Here is a 21,152-nt window from a genome sequence, read left to right on the forward strand (position 1 = left end):
TGCATAAATTTGTACATAAGTATAAGGTTATAAGGTTTATAACCAATGGTAGCAGCATTTACCCCCACGTTGTATCAGCATTTTATCTCCATCACTCTGTGGTTGAAATGGCTCCGTTTCGTGTAGATAAATTGTGCATAGATGGCTGAAAACACACCAGCTTCCATGTGTGTATCTAACACACGGGTTGTCATGTCCACCCACAGAGCCTGCTATCTTTGCATCACATACTTTTCAAACTAGCCATCAGGGAAGAATTTTATACACGGCACACCCAGTCCAAAATCAGACAGTTTCTTGTTTCATTCTCCTTTGTCTACACGACTCAACAATGCATGAACACATCATCGCTATAATAACATCACCCGTATCTTGACAATCGGTGACACATTTTACAATCATCTGGAGAGGAATGCCTAGTGCTCTCCCAAGATATTTTCCACACTGACCTCTTACCTTTTAAAAAAAACAAAAAAAGCCATCATGACTGTAATGATGTGTAAATAAACGTCAGAAGCCATGTACCCAAAACAACCTATCAGTGACTTTTAAGATGATTTGGTGACCATTTAGTTTTCCACATTCCTGGGCATGTGGTACTGCATGTACTGTGTACTTGCACATTATTGTGTTCGTTTGCACAGGATGTGTAACCCTATACTCCAGTGCAGTATCATTAAGATAGACGTTCGCTGGCATCGAATTTTTCAAATTTTACCAAGCCCTTCAAACCATGGCGTGTGTGCCAGCTGCTTTTTGGTTTTGTCGAGCATGTTCTACAAGTCTTTGCTATTTTTTTTTTTTTTTAATTCTATTTTTTTTTTAAGGTTGGAGTCAGTGGAATCTTTAGGGTGTCAACTCCTTTCTTGTTTACAAGACGAATCATTTTTCATTGTGCAATATCCTCATTCCCACCACTGACACAATTAGTGTTCTGTAAAAGCTTCTAATTATTCTTTGGCGAGAGCTTAAAATGATTAAGTATGGCTTCTATGTGCGGTATGTATGAGTCAGTTTTCAGAAGAATTTGTCGAGCTACCATCTTTTTATATTTGCATAATGAAAAAGAGGTCCGTCTGTGTTCAGCACATCATGCCCATGCAGTACATTAGCCATTTCTTTTTAACCGTATGTCTATATTTTATCGGTTCTCTTTCTGTCTCTGTCCAACTTTCTCTCATCCTCTCAGAGCAAAGAATTTAGCTACTCAGAGCTGGACCTCCGTAAGCCCAAAAGGTTTGCTACCTTTTCCTTTGGTCTTAGAAAGAGGAAAAAGAAGGATGAGGAGGATATCTCTAAGAGCTTCGTTGGCCTTCACAGCCCAGGCATTAAGGAGATCGAGGAGGTAACGGTGTTGTCTGAACCGTTGTTTGTTTGTGTCCATCTGGATCTAAAAATATAAAAACTATTCCACCCACTGTTAATTAATAACCCACTGTTGCCTCTCTATGCAGCAATTGTATAAAATGAGCAGAATACTTTTTCTCACAGGCTCCTCTGGACCTCCGTCCGATGGAATTGGATCAAGCCAACACGAAGACAGTGTTCAGTATGTCTCAACCACAGCTCGACACCTGCACTAAATATGACATCCCTTCTCCTCCCCCTGTGGCCAGCAACAGATCAGATTCATACATCGATCTTCCTGGACCATCGCACTCGTCTGTCCCTACAAAGACTCCGACCCAAGTAACGGAGCCTCTGCGCAACAGCTCTGTTCGTTTTGTTGCGCACTACGGAGCGCGAGCACCGATCGCCTCCATTCCCGAGCTCCAGCTGGATGAAGACGATACACTAAATATTCCTGCTCAGGATAAATCTTCCTCACCTGCCCCTAAGAGCGCTACAGAAACCACCCGGGCTGTTACTCAGACTGCATCTAGCCTTCCAGCTAGCCGCCCCACAATTGCACTTGAGACCTCAGATCACGACGCAGCACTTGTCGACTCAGCCTTCACAAGCACTGTTCCATATAATGATGATATCCTCCAGCAGTCTGACACAAAAACAGAAATCTATCAAACAGAATCCACCGCGGTTACACTATCGCACCATCACCCTGATGCCTCTGGCATAGTTGACAGTGCAGCTGGAAGTGGTGAACCCTTCCTGACAGGTGTCGGCTCCAAAACTGACACCGCTTTTACAGAGTCACCCCCTGTTTCACACAATGACAAGTCTGCTGTGAAGGCAGATTCTGCTTCCATCCATCAGGAATTTTCAGTTTCTACCACTGAGAAGTTTATCCCTGAAACTATCAAGAGCGTCTCCGTAACGTCAGCTGTTAGCAGTGAAAAAAGGTCCCGTCCTGTCATTCAAGATGCGGTTTACGGAGAGTTGTACGAGTCTCTGTTTCCCAGTAGCTTTACCTCTGAAGTAATGTCATCCTCCTCAAACCCACCACCTAAAATCTATACTGTTAAACATGTTGATGTTAAATCAGAGCCTTTCATGATTAAAACTCGTAATGAACTTCACACAGAAACGAATGTTATTTACTCCCGCCTGTCGACGTCACATGAGTTGGCTGCTTGCAGTATGGACGGTGCTGACAGCAGGTATACAGACAGACGTGACCACGTCAGCGAGGGAAAGAAGGTTTCTTCGAGTGAGAGCTCTAGATTTACCCCTTACCAAAGTTCTACTCCGACTGTGCTTCAAACGGACCCTGACAACCGCCACGAATATCTACTGCCCTCTCTCAGTTCAGCATCTGAACCAGTTCGACAAGACATTCATTACTCAGAGCTGTCCCTCTCCCATTCAGAGGTGAAATCAGACAGCTTTGTCCCCATTCATGAGAATGTCAGGTCAGTCCCTGTGGTTAAAAACTCAGCCCCTCCTGTTTCTGACTGTGTAACATCCCAAGGGACGGAGTCTCAAATTACTGACTCCAAACGGAGAGTAATCCTAGTCAAAGAGCTAGTCACAAATGAGACAGACATGGATCCTGTTTGTCCCCCTGCTCGGTCTGACAACACTAGCGCAGTGAAGGATCTCGTGGTAAAAATTAAAACCACCGAGAGTTTTTCTGAACAGATGGGTGGATATGATGGGCTTTTAAGTCCCGCATACCTGAGTGTGGGATCAGATGATGGCAGTGCCATGGATATTTACTACAGTGCGGAGGAGGACAATGCAGAGGCGAGTGAGGTTGAAGAGATGTACACCGTGGATGAAAGAGAAGACAAAGTTGTGGAAGATGGGCTGAAAGAATTCCGGCTGCGTGAAGAGCAGGGAGAGATTGTAGAAGACAGACAGGCGGGCAAAAAACATGAGGCAGATTTAAACGTGGCAATTATCAAAATGCAGGATGAGGACGGCAACGTGGGCAATGAAGAAAAGACGGAGGATGTCAATCTCCAAACTGAAGTGCAGCAACATTTAAGAGGTCCGAGGGCAGAAGGTCATGTGCTCGAATCAAAAGACGATGAAGAAATGTACACACTGGATAAAAGAGAAGGCAACTGCGTGGTAGACGGGGTGAAAGAAGTCCAGCCGAATCAAGGGCAGGGGGAGATTGTAGAAAGACGGACCGGCATAAAAAATGAGGGAAAATTAAAGGTGGTAATTATTAAAACGCGGAATGAGGACGGCAAAGTAGGCAATGAAGAAAAGACAGAGGATGTCCAAACCAAAGTGCAGAGGACAGAATGTCAAGTGCACAAAACTGCAGGGTCTGAGTTTCTGTTAAGCAATCATGCAAATGCTCGGGAGGAAGCAGCAGTGACTGCAGCGTTGCCAGAGAGGAAAGAAGAAGGGGAGGAGGGGAAACGGGAGGAGTTACTGGCCACACCGGTTCAACAGGTGAACACGCTGATGGAATGCAATGTCGCTCCACCCTCCAGTGAGCCGCGTGGGCAGGGGGAGGGGTCAGAAGGGAAGTGGACAAAGCAATTGGAAACAGAAGCCCACCCTAATGGAGAGGTGCAATTCCAGAGCCAGGAGCTACAATATCTGGCTCACAAAGACATCAAGAGTCCTGAATGTGTGCATGCGGCTTCTAGTCACTCAAGACATGAAGACGTGATCACACCCACATCCAGTGAGGCAGATAAGCAAGTTTCAGTAAATGCACACAAGAGGAGAGAAGTGAGCAAAGAAAGCGTAGAAACCGCCAGTGACACTAAAACAACTGTCGTCTCAGATGCTTCTGCTGAAACACAGGTTGAAACACAGGTTGTCACAGGGGTTTTGACTCAGAGTGCTGAGCTGCAATCAGATGCTTTGGAGAATTGGGCTCCACTGAGAAGCGAGGGGGTGGATACAATTACTCAGAGCACAGACAGAAACAGCACAGTGCAAGAACAGGTGTCAGTCAAGCTGTCGGTCTCGATCACAGACACACACCATCCTGATACTGAAGCTGCAGAGAGACACGAGCATCCACCAGAAGCCCGACCTGGCCTGAATCAGGGGTAAGTGACCAGCCTTATAACAGCGGAATCAAAATGAGTCCAGAGCTTTGGGTTTACTGACTTTTCAGTGTTTGAGTAAACAGCTATATGTCACAGTGTGTGACCAGTAGTTTGCTGCTCGAGTGTAGGGAGCATTAGAGAGAACATTAAGGGAAAGTGCAACAAACGAGTTGTTAGTCACATTTTAAGTTCTGTTGTTAAGGAAACTGTAGCCTCAGTAGCTGCTGTGGAGCCTGCAGGGTTTGTTAGACACACATACCAGTGTGGGTATCAAGTAGATGTAACCCAATAACTTTCTATCCATGATGCTTTGATACGGGCCTGAAATGTGTGATGACACACACATTTCCACTTACGAAGGTCAGCAGTGGATGAGCTGCGCTGTTTACCAACAGCAGTGTCTACATACCTGGAGTGAACACACCCTTTTTCGATGCATCGCATGTTACGTGGGGCTTTTGTGCCTGCACTGGCAATTCAGGCTGATTATGGTTTATAAATTCAAATATCACTTTTTTTTTTTTTTCAACTTAAACTAAAATGATGGATAGTGATTCACCCTAAGTTAATAAATATTCAATTCAATATTGAATTCAATAAACAAATTAGTCTTTTGAAAACACCATCTCCATCAGGTGTTTAACTTATTATTGTAGCTATTTAATATAATTTCATATATGATGTTAAGGTAAATCAAATTTATACTTTCCTCAAACTCAAAGAAACTGAAAATTTGTTAAGAAATTGCAGAATAATTTCCTTACTATGTACAAACACTGGTGATTCAATTTCTGCCCCACTCTAAACTGTAATAGTCAGCTGCAGATGATAAGGAAAGAAATGAGTAAAGCTGCAGTAGAGTTTAATTTCTTTGGATGCTTTTGCTAATACTGAATGATAAATTGCTGCTGTGCTTCTTGAAGAAACAAAGCCATTGTTGGGGGCTGCAGTGGCTCAGTCTTCTATACGGAGCACTGTTTGAGTGTGTCACACTAGTCAGCTTCCTACTGTATATGACAAGTGAAACAGGTTTTGCACCTGTCCACTCTCGTCAATAAAAATATTCCAATCCACTTTTAATGTAAGGGGTGAGGCACAAAATGTATGCTGCTCATCTTGTGCAGCTTAATAAAAGGTTCCTAGGAAACAGAGAAGCGGTAATTAGTGCTCAAAAGACTACAATGAGATTTTTATTTAAAATGATTGTTGGAGCTTTATATTACTGTAGGTTCAGATTGACTTTTTAAAAGAGGTAAAACAGAACCTTTTAAAGCTGATATGACGAAGGCGAATAACACCAACAAGCAAACGTACGGTTATATTGGCACCTTAACGTTGTGTTAAGAAAATCTGCAATCACACTTTCTAATCATTTGAAAATACAGTACAAACATCGGCTACTCAGCTCTAAATACTGTGTATGTGATGCTGCACTGCCGCCTACTTCTGCTGCAACTTCAATTCTCTCCATCTCCCACCACTTGTTGCCCCTGTGCTTATGATACGTGTATCTGATTTGTAAACTCGCAGTGAAGTCGTCGTTGAGCCTGTTATCCACTTTATCAAAAACAGAGCCACACCTCAAGCTCTCACACAGCATGTGTGGGGCTGAAACAATCAGCCGATTAGTTCCTGTTTAAAAGAAAATCATTTGATCAAAAATCGTTTGTTTTCCAGTGGCAGCTTTTCCCCCCATCGTCTCACTGCATATCATCAAATTGCTGTTGCTTCTGTAAAACCTGTTTAAAACGTGTTACGCTCACTAAACTCCGTTTATGATGAGACTAATGGCTTAATCAGTTATTCGTAACAAATAAGAGATTTAATGTTAAACAAAAATGATCTTATGTTGCCTTTTATTCAGTCAATCGATTCTGGCATCACAACAGGGCCCCGGCACTCGTTATTGGGTCTCATGCCAGAAGGCTCATTTGCCTATTAACATAGTTGTTTTAGATTACATAATAATTACTATCTTTCGTTAGTCAGCCGGCATTTAAGCCAACACTTTAAATTTTAAGGAAAAACGGTGACGAATCTTGAAACTGTGACCACACCATAGCCATTTAACTAAAAGTAGCTCTGTTTGACGCTGCAGTGAGCTGTGGTATTCCAGTATGTTCTGCCGTTTAAAAGGCATGTGTTTCCTGCATGCGTGTTTTTTTTTTTTTTTTTTAATATTAGCTCATTTGGTCTGTGTGGCAAGTGTCAACAGTAGCAGGCAAAGGCTCTGGGATGATGACTGAGAGAGAGATTTCTCAGGAAGGATAGAGTTTCCTGGAACTTTGTGATAGGACGAGCGCACTTTTACCCTTGTGGCTAAACACAGCAGAATCTTCATCGTATGCACACAAAGCAAGCATCACTCCGCTCGCTCCATTTACAACATAAGGGCATTTGATGGCTATATGTGCACCATGAGCATTTAAGTATAAATATCAAATAGACACTTTTTTTACAATTTGAAAAATGCTGTGGAACTGGTTTTAACAGCAATGGTGCATGTTGCTTTTTAAAAGGTGGTGATTGGTGTCAGAGTTGTGGTCCGTCTATCAAATTGATTGTGCTGCACTGTGGATGTGTTCTGGATTGTTACGACCACAAGACGGCAGCAAAGACATGTCTTTTACTTGGTATGAATTTCTTGGCGTAGCCCGTACTTTGTTACCAACATCTAAACAGAGAGGGGGCTTCAGACACAATTTTAGGAAGGAAAGTGCATCTTCTGTATGCAGTTAGTGTAGTATAGTGTAGTGTTGCGTTATGCCATTGGGGGCTTTGAATTCATGCTTTAAAGGTCTGCTTTGGCAAAACAACAAAAGTTGCACAGCATGAGTGAATCTGGGAAAGTGAAATACATCATACAAATATTGTAAGTAAAAAAAGTCAACAAGGGAGTTGGCTGGTTTCCAACACAGTGTTGGTACTTCCGAAATACCAACAGTATCTTTTAAATCCAGTGATTGATGGATGGATGAACCTGCCAAAAAAACAAGCTGTGGCCTCTAACACAGTTTCTGGTGAAAAAGGCACGATGATGTTCACTGAAAGGCAAATATGACATTTGGCCCCCACCACCAGTGGAGTCATGAAGAGCAATAATTATTATTAATAATAATAATGGGGATCTACAAAAAGAATGTGGAGAAAAGAAACTGATGATGATGATGATGATAATAATAATAAGTCCCTCATTCAAATTTTAGTATCCCAGCTTTTAAATTTGAATCAGCAGCTCTCTGAATACAACACATGTACTTGCTGCTAGGATTAAATGCGAATCCAGTTGAGCCACTTGTAAGTCTTTTGTCAAGACTCTGACAGTGAGCATTGTGCCTTGTCTGACAGTTGTCTTCCGGCACAAGTGGGATGAGAAACTTGTGGAGAACTCCCTCTTTTCGGATCGCCATCCGCCAGCAGAAAATGTAAAGAGGGGCTTAAACCAAAGATGACATGACCTTAGTCGTCATCAGGAAAGCTTAACCTCTCAACACTTGGCTTTCACAGGCCACGGGCTGAAGTTTTCATTTAAGACGCCATAGTGAAGTTTTAATAGAGTGGGAATGTTTATCATCACAGAAAGCAGAGTACTTGAAGTAAACCCACCCAGGGCCACCTTGGTGCAGGTCCCGAGCCCATGTAAAATGGGAGGGTGGCGGCAGGATGGGCACCTGGCATAAAAACTCACCAAATTCAACAGGCAGCACACGTTCCACTGTGGCGACCCCTGAAGGGTCAAGCCAAAAGCCGATTATCTTTGATTTGTTCTATGGGTACAAATGACTGTCTGCGATGCCTTATTATACATTATACATATAATAATTGTTATGCAAGCAAGACCCACAGTTTACAGGCTTATGATTCTGATTATGATTCATCAAGGTAAATATTACTCTTTGACCGATGTGTGTACTGGCGTCTTCGGTCGGCCTAATGTAACGTTTGATGACAGTAAGTCACAATGGAGATTCTTTGGCGTTGTTTGAAAACCTCTTTAGCTAAAGTGATTTTGGCGTTTGGCCATTTGATGAAAATTTAGCAATGCAAAATGACTCACTTCCAGTTTATTTGCCCTATGAATATTATTCCATTTTCCGGCCTTATTAGCTTGATGAAGAACACAATTGGTGCCACTAGAGATGTTTTGCATCTCTATTTATTGAAGGCATAGTTTGTTTGTTTTATATTTATCCCTATCATGTATTATATCTTACTTACTTATGTAAATATAAAGCTTATCAGAATCGGAATGAACCCTCAATAAAAGCTTTAACAGCTGTGTGTGAGCATCCAAAATGGACTTTCTAATCCGGTGTCACTGCTGTTGGTCTTTTAAAGGATGAATTGAATGAGAATCTCCAGAGGAAAAGAAAACGTGCACAGTACTCTACTCTGAAGACAGTTTTGCAGATGTGCTCATGATCCTTTCAGCAAAAGCTCATTGATGATTGATTGGATTTTATGAGTGAATCTCACTGAAACAAATTCTTTCTTAGGAATTCCTTCATCTTCTTGCATTTCACTAACCACTTTCAACAGGAAAGTCACGCATCAAGTAGCTTTGTATAATTTGCATTGTTGGCATTACATGACCGGCACACCCTGGAGGCAGCGCAGTACTTTATGATCTGTGGCGCGGTAGACATTATATCAAACTCTCACTTTGTTATTTCAGTTTCTGTTTTCTTTGTGTTTGCCAGGAGTCTGACAGCTTCAAGCATCACCACCGCAGACACAGAAGTTCTGGCTTCAGGAAGTCAGCAGACCAAAGCGGAGGAGGAATTAGTTGACAAAATGAATGCAGGCTACAGCAGCCTGAGCAGCAAACTGTCCATAAAAAACATGTCTCCCCCCAAAGATGATGAATCCAAACATCGTGTCCATAAAGTGTCCCTGATAAATGAGGCTAAGCCCACCTATGACAGCCAGGATACACTGGACTTTAGTAAAACGAGCACGATGGTGTCAAATGGAACAGATGTCACCCCAGAGTATAAATGGAAAAACAATTTTGAAAGGGTTTCTCTGTATAAATCCTCCACAGGAGAAGATATTTCTTTTTCAGACTCTTACAGGGTGTCTGACACCTACTCCAGTACCTCCTCCATGTCCTCCTCCTTGTCCTCCTTCTCTTCTCTCCCGGAGGCTCCAGGATACAAATGCCTCAGCAATAGCTTTAGCTCCGCCTCCCCCTCTCCAGAGGAACACTTTGGCAACAGGCTGAGTGACAGGACCGAGGTTTGTCTGAGCCCTAACAGCGAGCCAGTGGGAGAACCGAGAGATGAGTGGAGGAGGAGCCTATTGGGGCAGGAGGAGCTTTCTGCACCTGCCGGTGAAAGAGAGGAACAGAGAGAGGCAGAGGCAGAGGAGATAAGGTCACACTGGCTCCCTGTGTCTGAATTTTCCTCTGCACTTCAAAGCAGCCACACTGACGGGTTCAAAGAAGACGACGACAACACTTTGCCGTTTACTGGACTATTCAAGGCGACTTTTGTGGAGCTGGTCTCCGACCCTCCAGCTTCCCCCACCACTCCCCCTGCTTCTCCTGTCGCAGACTCCTCCAGCCAGTTCGACATGGATACCCTGATGGATACTCTAAAAAACATGGGCCCCTCCTTCAGACCCAGGAACTCAGGCCCACGTGCACCTCCTCCAGTCCTCGTTTCCTCCCTGCCTCCCATCATCGAGGATGCTCCCAACCCTGTATCCTGTATCGATGTCACTGACTCCCTCAAAAGTGCAACAAACAAAACTGAATCGACAGGAACCCCAGCTGAGTCCAGTCTCAGTAGAATTTACACTCTGCCTGCTGACCTGGGACTGAGAAGTGTCAGAGACACTCGTTCACCACTGGAACTGATGAAGCAGAGCCAGCAGGTAAAGTACACTCAGACCTAAATGAAAAGAGGAAGTCAAATTTGAACCCTAATGCATGGAGCAGTAAAATCTACTAGTGTGCTTAGGATTTAATATATAACTATTATATTAAGTTCATTTCCCTTTGGTAAAGTTTATTATCTTTTTTTCAAGGTTCAGCCTAAATACAAAAAATATATTTGTCATTACTCTGTGGTCTAGTGCATTTGTGAGCATAAAAAAACAAATATGAAATATTGTTTTTTACACTTGGCTGAGGTGGAAAACTTGGTGTATTTGTGTGCAATAGAAAAGTGATGTGCATGAAGCCTGTGACTTAAACATCACACAAGCTTCTGTTTCACTGAAAAGACAAATGGGAGGCGTACTGGGACGTCTGAGAAGATGTTAAAGTTCTTCAAATTATTACTCAGTCGTCTTCCACAATGTTTGACATTAGTGGACTGAAACACGTTCATTTGCATTGTTTCGGTAGATTATTTTAGATATTTTGATCTGGGCTACTTTGAATATGTGGCTTTTTGTGTTTTCTCTGGTAAACCAACCTTTTGGCTTATTGCTGTATCAACACATTGCTCCATCACCTGCAGGACCAGCCCCAGCAGTCTGGAACAAGAGGCCTGACCTTGCCCCTGAGAGAATCTATTGCCAGCAGTATTGTAATGAGAAAATCCTCTGACTCTCCTACAGAGGAGTTAAAATCACCTGTGCTCAATGGAAATGGGTTACTTCCGTCTTCCAGTACAGGCTCCCGCCTGGAAAAAAGTGTCCTCTTTAGAAACTACAGGTCCTCATCCATAGAGCCGACACAGGAAAATGGAAAGACCAATCGCCCGCTCTTCCACACTAACTCGCTGCCTGAAATGGGGCCTTCAAACAATCGCATGAGTGCAACGCCGAAAGAGCTCTATGAACTTAGCACTGGGACAGACCAGGCAGGGTCTCGGTTTGAGCGTCTGTCCTTCCTTTTGAACCCTTCATCCTCCACGTCGACCTCGTTGACTGGGGCCGAAGACCCCAACGCTCGTATGAGTCGGCCTTCATCCCTCTGTATCAGTTCACCGACATCCAGCAACAGTCCCACTCGTCTCCTAAGTCCCACGGGCTCCATAGACCTCCACAGGCCATTCACCACCTCAGACTTGCACCTATCTATGTTGGGACAGAATCAGGACAAGGGGATGGGTGTGGGAACAGGAACAACCGGCGCTCCCATCCTTCAGAGGAGCTTCAGTGGCGAGCACACTGTGGGGGTCCAGCAGCCTTCATTGTTCAGCAGCATGCTCGGAGGGTCTGTGATGCAGAGCCAACAAGCTGAGCCAGACAGGAATTTAACAATGAAGTATAGAGCCTTCCCAGATGCCTATGTGAGTATTACTAGTAGTGTATATTTGCAATTACTGTTTACATTCTCGAGTGACATTTAAAGGTGTAGAACTTCAGTCTAGAACTGACTTGACAACAAAGACTCTTGAGCTGCACAGAATTGATGAAGATTTTCAGATTTATCAGCCTACTTGTGTTTTCACCTCATGGTGATTAGCATGTAGAACTACATTATGCAGTTCACTGGAGACGGATGCACAGTGCGTGATGCATTTTTCTGCACTTCAAGGGAAAGGTACTGTAAAGGAACCAATGCCAGCCGAGTATAAGAAAGTATGAATGCATCCCAAAGCTTTTGAAGTGACCAGTTTTGGTTGTGTACTCAAGACTAACAACAGGTCAGCTTACAATAGGTGAGAGGGGGAACATGTGCTGATTCGTTGTGCACCTGGGAAATGTTCGTCTTTGTGTGGCTGCTGATGGTTTCACCAACCCGGAGCATGACTAGTGTCAAAAGGGTCCTTGGGTAGTTATGCTTTAACAATAATGTGTGTTCAGACCCACTGTGCCACACACTGTCACACAGAAAAAGGATGTGGATCTAGTTTTTCTTTCCATGCAAGCATTCATGTGTGCATATAAAGAGCTTAATTTATTAGGACAGGGCTTTAAAATTCTTTTTATTGCCAATATGGAGAAGCCATATCTCAGCTCAGGTGGATACACCCTCTTTCACTTGCTCCTCTTTCGCACCTCTGCAAAGAAAGCATCAAATATTTCCAGCAATTTCACATACAAACGTTAACCATTACTGTTAACCATTATATATCGTTAGTGCAGTTATGCCAAGAGTTAGGAAACACAAAAACCAGTGAAAAATGCCCCCGAGGGAAAGTAGAAATGTTGTGACAAGTGGTAATGGCAGCTTCTCTGTCGGATTTTGATGCGGTGCTGTCTGCAGCACATCACACTGCTGTTATCTGTCCATGCAAATGCTAAAAGGAGTGTCCACTGCACACTGGAGTCATTCGTCTACAGCTGCCCTGTTAGCTTTCATACTAATGTTTGCACAGGATGTTTGTTCATGTTCAAACAATAAGTACTGTAGTTTGCCTCTGCAACAAGTCAGTTGTATGGCTCCTGGATCATTTTTTCTTGGTTTTCGCAAGCTAAAACTAACTGAAGATGGGATGTTCAAGACACAGGACATTTGCAAAAAAGGGAATTGTTCTCCAGAAAAAATTGTCAGTTCAATCTGAAAGGGGTCAAAGAGCAACTGCGGTGCTACCGTGTAGATTTTTACATCACGGTAAAATGTTTCCATACTTGATTCGATCTAAATGCAACTAAATAGCGAATCTTCAAATTTAGTTTTACATCACACAACAAACTGACTTTTATGAGCAAATGTGTTTATGTCCCACTATGTTTTAAAGTTTTATCCTGCTTCACTTCTGTCAAAGGGCTTTTTTTTTTTTTTTTTTTTTTTTTTTTTTTTAAATGGATTAAGTGGATTAGAGAACGTGGAGAGCAAGAGAACTGGGAATCCAAAAGTGACTTTGAGGGAATTGTGAACACCCTGCAGCACTGTTATGTCTGCGTTAACAGAATCACAAGCTGTAAACTCGCCCATGCGTTAAAACCATCAGAGACGCGTCTCTCAGCAGGTGGGCGTGAGACTTCTCAGTCATTTCATCCTGGCACCGAACGCTTCTGTTGTATTTTGTGGGTTTTTTTGTTTTAATTTTCGAACGCGCTCCCCACCCAACCCAGCTATCTGTCTGTTCCTGCAGAGACACGGCCACACCTCGCTTCTTTCTTCACCTTGTTAGAATTCTGATTGAATTAAGCTGACGGGGACAAATGACGAGGTGACAGCGAAAATAGTTGTTATCTGTACGTGTCTGAATGGACACGAATGTCCAAAAGTTTTTATTCGTTCTAGTTATCGGTCATATGCGTCACCTGTTCGTACGTTTTGCTGAAACTGCACATTCCTTCTGCTGTACTTCATTTTATGGTAGAGCAGATCGTGCTGGGAGGGCAGGGAAAAGATGGTGAAAAGGTTTGTGTGAAGTTCTATTGTACTGTAGATGGATAAATGGGGAAAAGTAGTTGATCAGTTAATCAGCACCTGCAGAAAACATGCGCTCAATGCTTTTAGCATGACTGTACATGGGCACTATTTTTAGAACTTTTGAGTAAAGCCAACGACCTTTGACCCCCAGTGTCAGAATCAGACAGCCTACTGTACCATGTCAATCTACAGGAGTGTAAATGTTTACTTTGTGGATTGTGCGATGTGACAGCATGTTGCACAGCAGCCACTTTTTTTTTTGTTGTAGAAACTGTTCCACCCATTGCTGCATTAAGTCAAGCATGACAAATGAAGAGACAATATTTCTTGGGTGGGAACAAAATCCGCTGTGTGGCAAAGGACAATTTTAAGAAGGAATGCAAAGATTAAGATGGAGTATTTTTTGTTTAGTTTTTTTTTTTTCTGTTATATCTGTGGACAGTAAGGAGTCAGAGTTTTATGTCCTGCTGTAGGTCCATTTGACTTCATGGCTCACTTTCACTGTAAATGTAAAAAGGCCTTTTAAGGTCAAGAAACTTTGGCTGAGATTGGCTTTATTAAGTTATTTAATTCAAATCTTCCTACAGTAATTGGTTAAGTGCAGGACACAACACAGATGAGCACTGCTGAAATAATAGTTTCAGTAGCAGCTCTCTGTGGTCGGTAACATGATCCAGATGATAAGCAGTTTCCTACAGAGCTTCCAAAGAGTGGAGGCCAAGTGATACCTGAGATCACACACACACACACACACACACCAAATCTCTAGTAAATCTATACACAAATTGCACAGAGTTAATTTCCTACCACATTCCAAATTGAACGCGTAAACATGGCAAAATTCCATCAACACACAAGCCACGATTTGTACAGTACATCAGGAAACTCCAAGGGAAACAGTGAGTTCATTCATGCTGCGTGCACTGGTCAGTTTTCACTTTTCAGAACGGCTCCCATGTGAGCTCATACTGTTATCAGTGAGCGTAGTACTACAAAAGTGTCACGTTAAACAGGCAAAGGAAAGGAATGTGTTTCCACCTGTCAAAGAGGGGCTTGTTCTCTGATCTTCAGCTGTCTCGGCCTTTTATTTTTTTTAGGACGGGGCGTAAGAAACCACAGTATATAGTTTTAATGAGCGGGGAAACAAAATAAAATGCGTTTATCTTTATTAAAATCAGTAATAAAATGTGTGTTTTATTTCCCCCCCCTTTGTTCACAGCTCACCAAAGAAAAGGAACATGGGAAGCTCAATCCTCGTCCTGGGAAGGTGAGTTCCTTATTCCCGTTATTCCCGTCCCATTTTATTCATAATACTTAAATAAAAACAGACTCTGTATTTGATAGCGTAAAATGTTTTACCCGGCACCACATAGTCACCTGTTGGTTCGCAGAAAACGTAACGGGTTTACCTCAGAGTGGAAAAGCGTCGATACAAAACGTCTTGGCTAACACGTGGCCTCTTACGTAACAGCTTTTTTGTGAGCTTTTTCACTAGAAGTAGCAGACTGGTTAAACCATGTCTTCAACCAGAAAACCACAAACCTCCCAGACAACTTCACTGAATATCAGATGCAATTAAACTGCACACTTATAACAGTCGCCTCTTCCAGGGAAATTGTTTTATCATGTTTCAACCGCTAATATCTGATTCAATTCCACTTTATTTACATAGCACTAGCTCACAATAACACTCACCTGAAGGCACTTGCAACATACAGCTCCAAAGTAGGGGAAACCTGGATGGGCAGGGTGAGGTACAACTACAAGGGATCACATAGCATAACACTAGTTCAGAGTGACCTGAATCATCAAAATCAAATGGTTTTAATGCCCAGTCAGACACCAATGCTACGTTGCAACTCTGCTACCATACTGTTGCATTTACTGCAGACAGTTCTTAATCCTGCGCTCATCCTAAACTCATCCTTAATGCTCTTGAGCGTGAAATTTCCGATTTTTGCCTGGATGTAAAACCCCATTATGTAATTTCCTATATCTGTTTCTTCAGCAGCTCTGGTTGAGCTCTTGCCTGCGTTAGCGTTTGATAATTGCTGTAATTTTATTCGCTCTGCTATTCTTCTAATGTTAAAACTGATTTTTCTAATCGCCACACTTTATTAGATGCACGTCTCTCTTGGCAAAGCTTTAGATCTGCGTATCTATTGCTTGGGGAACTTGAAAGAATGTTTTGCAAAGACTGCAGAGTTGCATAGTGTGCAGGGAGGTGCTTTTCAATCGCACGGCACGACATGTGCCTGGGTGAAATTAGGAGTATAATAATTTTCCCTTACTGTCCATTGTGTCTGTCCATGTCTTCTCTAGATGTATATCTTTGACCGACCGGGGATGTGTGGCCAGAGGATTGAGCTGCGTGGTGATGTCATAGATGCGACACCCTGGGAGCTGCAGGAGACCATCTCCATCAGGGTTGTCAGAGGAGGGTGAGTCATTCAAAATGTATTGCACCAGATTTTCCATTTAAAAATTTTACATGGTATAACAAATACTTATGGTATATTATACTCCACTTTTCAAAGTATGCGACTTTTTGCAGTTGGTTCATACAGAAATCTGCACACTTGAACCTTTAGTACTAACAGGAAATTACTTAATTGCACCGGTGCAATTAACAAAAACCACATAATGGTAACTTCCTGAAAATGGAAAAATGGCAAAGCTAGAGAGGACGATGCAGCCAGAGACCGATCTTTCTTAAGAATCGTAATTAAATCCTGATCTTTTCATGTACTTGAGTACTGTCAAAACACAACTGCGTGTGTGAGAGGTGAACTTTGGGCATGCGAATGCTTTTAATAGTGAACACACCTACACACAAGCTACAACACACACTTGCCTCAGATGTGGAATGTTTCCTCGAACGCAGCCAATGATTTAAACCTGCAGTGACACTGATGGTAATGCTCTAACCTGTACACACAAGGGGAAATGTGTGCTTGGCTTGTTACTGTGAGAGCATTGAACCATCAGCTAATGCATCCAAAACACAGCAAAAGCTGTATTTTAAGATTGTTAGATGAGTGACCTTTTAAACCGGAAACCCTTAGATATTTGTAGATTCTTTTTTGGTTTTCAAGAGGTCAACTTTGTTGCACTGGAAAGTAACTAAATACAGTATATTTACTCAACTACTGTGCTTTAGTAGAATTTAAATGTACTGTCATTGTCATTTAATACACAAAATACTTGATAAGCAAATTAAATCTATAGCATGTGCACAGAGATGTGCACACATGTGGACTTTTTAGCTTAGACTCTTACAGATTTGAGAAAATTGTTGCAGCAATATGAACAAAACAGTTGCCTGACAATTCTTCACATTTTCCTCTGACCCTGTCACTCTCCCTTCTCTTCTACAGATGGGTGCTGTATGAGAAACCCAACTTTAAAGGGGAAAAGTTTGCCCTAGATGAGGGAGACATTGAGCTCACCAACCCCTTCAACCCTCCAGACGCGGAGGTGGAGAATGGGCCGAAGAAGGCTGACGATCAGAACGGAGAAACGAGGGAAACCAAGCGATTCATCATTGGCTCGGTGCGACGAGCTGTCAGGGTAAGATGTGTCAGTGTGACTCTGAGTTGGGATCTTAAGGTTGGTCAAGGACAGTGTGTTATGTCCTGAAAGTCTGAACAATTCTGAGACATTTTGCATTGTAACTTTACACAATAGCACCATCTAGTGTGAAATAAGTGTAAAGGCCTTTTGCCTTCACTTGTTGAAGGGTTTGTTTTTTTTTTTTTCAATAATTGTAGATTTAGAAGGTTTTATTCTTCTACCGCATGGGATTAACAGATAACATGTCTTGTCCCTCAGGACTACAGCGTCCCAGAAATCTGTCTTTTCCCAGAGGAGAATGCAGAAGGAAAGAAGGTCATCTTCAGAGACACTTCTGATGATGCCAGGATTTTTGGCTTCCCCATCAAGGCGAATTCTATCATCATCAATGCTGGGCTGTGAGTCATGAATTATGGGCTATGAAAAATCTGTGCTTTAAATCCCCTGACCTGGAAAAAAAAAAGGTCAATGTTCTCACTTACTGTATATTATCCTTTCTATTCTTCAGGTGGCTTGTGTTTGCACATCCCTTCTTCCAGGGTGTCCCCCGTGTCCTGGAGGTGGGGGGGTACTCCAATCCTGCAGCCTGGGGAGTGGAACAGCCTTATGTGGGGTCACTACATCCACTCAAAGTTGTAAGGGACACTGTCAGATTTATTTACGAGTCGCGTCCTTTTTTTTTTTTTTTTTTTAATTCTGTATATTACTGTATTGAAGAGGGGGGCCTGGTGGCTTAGAGGTAGAGCACCCAGCCTTGGTGCGGGTCCCAAACCCGGACAAAGATGGGAGGGTTGCGGCGGGAGGGGCATCGAGCTAAAAAAAAAAAACAACTCATGCCAAATCAATGTGTGGAACATGTTCCGTTGTGGCGACCCCTGAAGGGACAAACCGAAAACTGTCGATCATATATTTCTGTATTGATGTCAGCACCTGATTGTTCGAACTATTTGTGTTTTGTCATAGGGTGAACCAAGAGTGGAAAATATGGGTGAACCAAAGGTAAGAATATTATAAGTATAACGTATAGTACTTCTACCCTAAAAGGTTTGAGTGTGTCGTGGTTGTAATGGCCATTCTTGGTCTCTAGATGGTGATCTACGACAAGCCCTACTTCAGTGGGAAATCGAGGACCATAACCACCAATATGAGAGACTTCATGACCCGGACAGACAGGCAGCAGACTGTCTTTATGTACAGTGTTGGTTCTCTTAAAGTGCTGGGAGGAATGTGAGTACTATTGACCATTGAGTCTAGTTGCAAAACATCACTGCACAATTGAGTTTGGGTGCAACATAGAAAGCTAGAGGAGCCATTAACAAACATCTCTGAAATAAAGAGTGTGATGATTTAAAAATGCTGCTTGAGCCTTTGTGGGGTTTTGTTTTTTTCGATGCTGCAGCTGGGTTGGTTACGAGAAGGAGGGCTTCCGAGGCCACCAGTACCTGCTGGAGGAGGGAGAGTACCATGACTGGAGGGTGTGGGGAGGCTGCGATGCAGAGCTACGCTCCGTTAGGGTGATCCGGGCAGTAAGTCGCTGCTATGAAAACTATTTCACGTCAGCTAGTATTTGTGAATAAGAAGTGATGCAAATGTTTGTCAGAGCATTCAAAAACAAGGGCAGGTGTGTGTGGCTCCTGTTGGGATCGATTTGCAGGTTAAACTGTTTGGACAGGGTATTTTTAAGACACTAAAATGAGGCTGAATTATTACAGTGTAACATAGTCTGAAACCTCACAGCTTTTATTAGAGGAGGTAGGTTTTAGTGATGTACATCAGTAATATTTAATCAGACCCCTTATCCACTGGTGAACCTAGGGATCCAGAAACGTGCACAGTAAAACAGCCGGGTTTTTATTTTTATTTTATTGCAGCAAATACAAACTTTTTGGCTGTAACTGTAGCTACTGGTTTTTTACTTTACCTAATTTATGACCTACTTTACATCATTATGGTCTTACTGTATCTAATGGCCCACGTGACACAGTCATGGTTATGTTCCAGGACCTGAGAGACCCCTTGATGGTGATGTTAGAACAGCCAGAGGAGGAACAGGGTGAGGAGAACTCCTTCGAGGTGACGGAGGCCATTCCTGATGTCGAGCTGTTTGGCTACAAAACCTCCACACGCTCCATCCACGTGATAAGTGGCGCGTAAGTTGATTGATGTTACGGTTGATCTGCCGCTTCTGTTACGCCGTTGATTGTAGCGACACTGTAATTGAGCATATAGGTAATTGCTCCGTTTTGTTTTCAGGTGGATAGCCTACTCTCATGTGGACTTCTCAGGGAACCAGTTCATTTTAGAGAAGGGTTTCTATAGTAACTGTGCTGACTGGGGCTCTCGGGACAACCGCATCTGCTCAGTGCAGCCCGTCCTACTGGTGAGGACCACTGTAGAGAGGAGGACACAAACCTGTCGGCAAGAATTGATTTAATAATGTTGCTCACATGTGTTTGTTATTTAGGCTCCAGGTGACCACACAAGGAGCAGGAATGAGGTGAATATATTGTCTGGAGTTTTACTTTTGTTTATCCTCAAGTCAAGTTGTCTGTTAGACTTTTATATATGTTCAAAGTGTGTCTCCACAGTTTGATCTTCTTTTATTGAGATATATTTACAGGGCTCAGCTTGCTACTCCATTCAGAGAAAACAATGACATTAAACAGAAAAATGGACACAAACACACACACACACACACACACATGATCTTATGCCTCAAAGGCTGTAACTATAACATGGCCACAATAACTTTCCTCATGGTTTTTATTTTTTTTATTTTGCTGTGTCTGGTTTCTGTTGGAGCACAGAGTGCAAATATTTAACTTGAAGCTTGTGGGATGAGCTGCGCTGCATCTGGACTTTGCTTTATACAGGGAACCTCCCCTCCCCATATATTGAAGATAATGAATAGCATTACCATCTGAAAGTTACGCAAGGATAACTAAACATTTATCCTGTCATTTGTCCTCCACTTGGCCTTTTTATTGAAGTCTCACATGTCCAATATGAAAAGGACGGGGCATTGTAAAAAATCAAAGCTTGGCATTTAAAAGCTGGTAGTAAGATAATGATTTCTTTTATGGTGAATTAGAAATTGCGTCACGCTGGGCTAACTGTTGGGGGGCCGAGTCACAATCTTGTGAGACACGCACCCAGTGCTGATGGTAGCTTAGCCGTATACCTTTTATAAATCTTGATGAAAAAAAGTCAAAAAACCAGATTCCAACAGAAAGGCAGGGGAATCCTAAGAAAACCAAAACTTCAACACGCCCTGATGCCAAACGTCACATTCTCCATAGCGTAGGAGAAACTGCAGTTGTAAAACTTTGGCATTCATTGTTAAATAATTAGGAAGATAAGGGTTGAGGCTCTACATGTGTTAATCTGATGTCTCGTTCTCTTTCCCCTTTGCCTCTGTCAGATAATATTATACTCCGAGCCAGACTTCCAGGGAGAGTGTCACGTCTTTGACCGCACACACGAAGCAGTGCCAGAAAAATTAACAACCAAGTCCTGCCGAGTGGTGGGGGGAAGGTAAGGACCCGTGACATAACCGCTACAAGGTGCAGCCGAAACACGGTGCAAGATGTAAGATTAAAAGGCTGGAGAGCAGTGTGTGTGTGATGAAGAAGTGGAAATCAATCAACTGAATAAATAATAAAAACTTCTCTGTTTTGCAGCTGGGTCCTCTATGAGAACAAAGAGTACTCTGGGAACTTGTATGTCTTATCTGAAGGAGAGTATCCCAATCTAACCAGTATGGGATGCCCCCCTGACTGCAGCATTCGTTCTGTAAAGACTGTTCCAATGGTGAGAAAACTGTTTTTAACATTTTGAGGAAATTCTCTCTTCTCTCTCTCGTTCTAAACATCCATCGCTTT

General features: G+C 42.7%; 1 protein-coding gene across 1 annotated transcript in view; it reads left to right on the forward strand.

Annotated features, from left to right (window-relative positions):
• crybg2 (crystallin beta-gamma domain containing 2) overlaps positions 1 to 21,152 on the forward strand; it is a 35,432-nt gene that overhangs the window by 10,040 nt on the left and 4,240 nt on the right. The window contains exons 3-19 of the mRNA XM_067496538.1: positions 1,190 to 1,345; positions 1,492 to 4,418; positions 9,119 to 10,295; positions 10,886 to 11,662; positions 14,918 to 14,965; positions 16,021 to 16,139; positions 17,076 to 17,268; positions 17,530 to 17,669; positions 17,780 to 17,906; positions 18,235 to 18,270; positions 18,359 to 18,498; positions 18,671 to 18,797; positions 19,273 to 19,421; positions 19,525 to 19,651; positions 19,736 to 19,768; positions 20,693 to 20,805; positions 20,952 to 21,081. Coding sequence (XP_067352639.1) covers positions 1,190 to 1,345; positions 1,492 to 4,418; positions 9,119 to 10,295; positions 10,886 to 11,662; positions 14,918 to 14,965; positions 16,021 to 16,139; positions 17,076 to 17,268; positions 17,530 to 17,669; positions 17,780 to 17,906; positions 18,235 to 18,270; positions 18,359 to 18,498; positions 18,671 to 18,797; positions 19,273 to 19,421; positions 19,525 to 19,651; positions 19,736 to 19,768; positions 20,693 to 20,805; positions 20,952 to 21,081 — 6,519 coding nt within the window. The remainder of the gene's footprint in view (positions 1 to 1,189; positions 1,346 to 1,491; positions 4,419 to 9,118; positions 10,296 to 10,885; positions 11,663 to 14,917; positions 14,966 to 16,020; positions 16,140 to 17,075; positions 17,269 to 17,529; positions 17,670 to 17,779; positions 17,907 to 18,234; positions 18,271 to 18,358; positions 18,499 to 18,670; positions 18,798 to 19,272; positions 19,422 to 19,524; positions 19,652 to 19,735; positions 19,769 to 20,692; positions 20,806 to 20,951; positions 21,082 to 21,152) is intronic.

Source organism: Channa argus, chromosome 1 (genome assembly GCF_033026475.1).
Source record: "Channa argus isolate prfri chromosome 1, Channa argus male v1.0, whole genome shotgun sequence".
Classification (NCBI taxonomy): domain Eukaryota; kingdom Metazoa; phylum Chordata; class Actinopteri; order Anabantiformes; family Channidae; genus Channa; species Channa argus.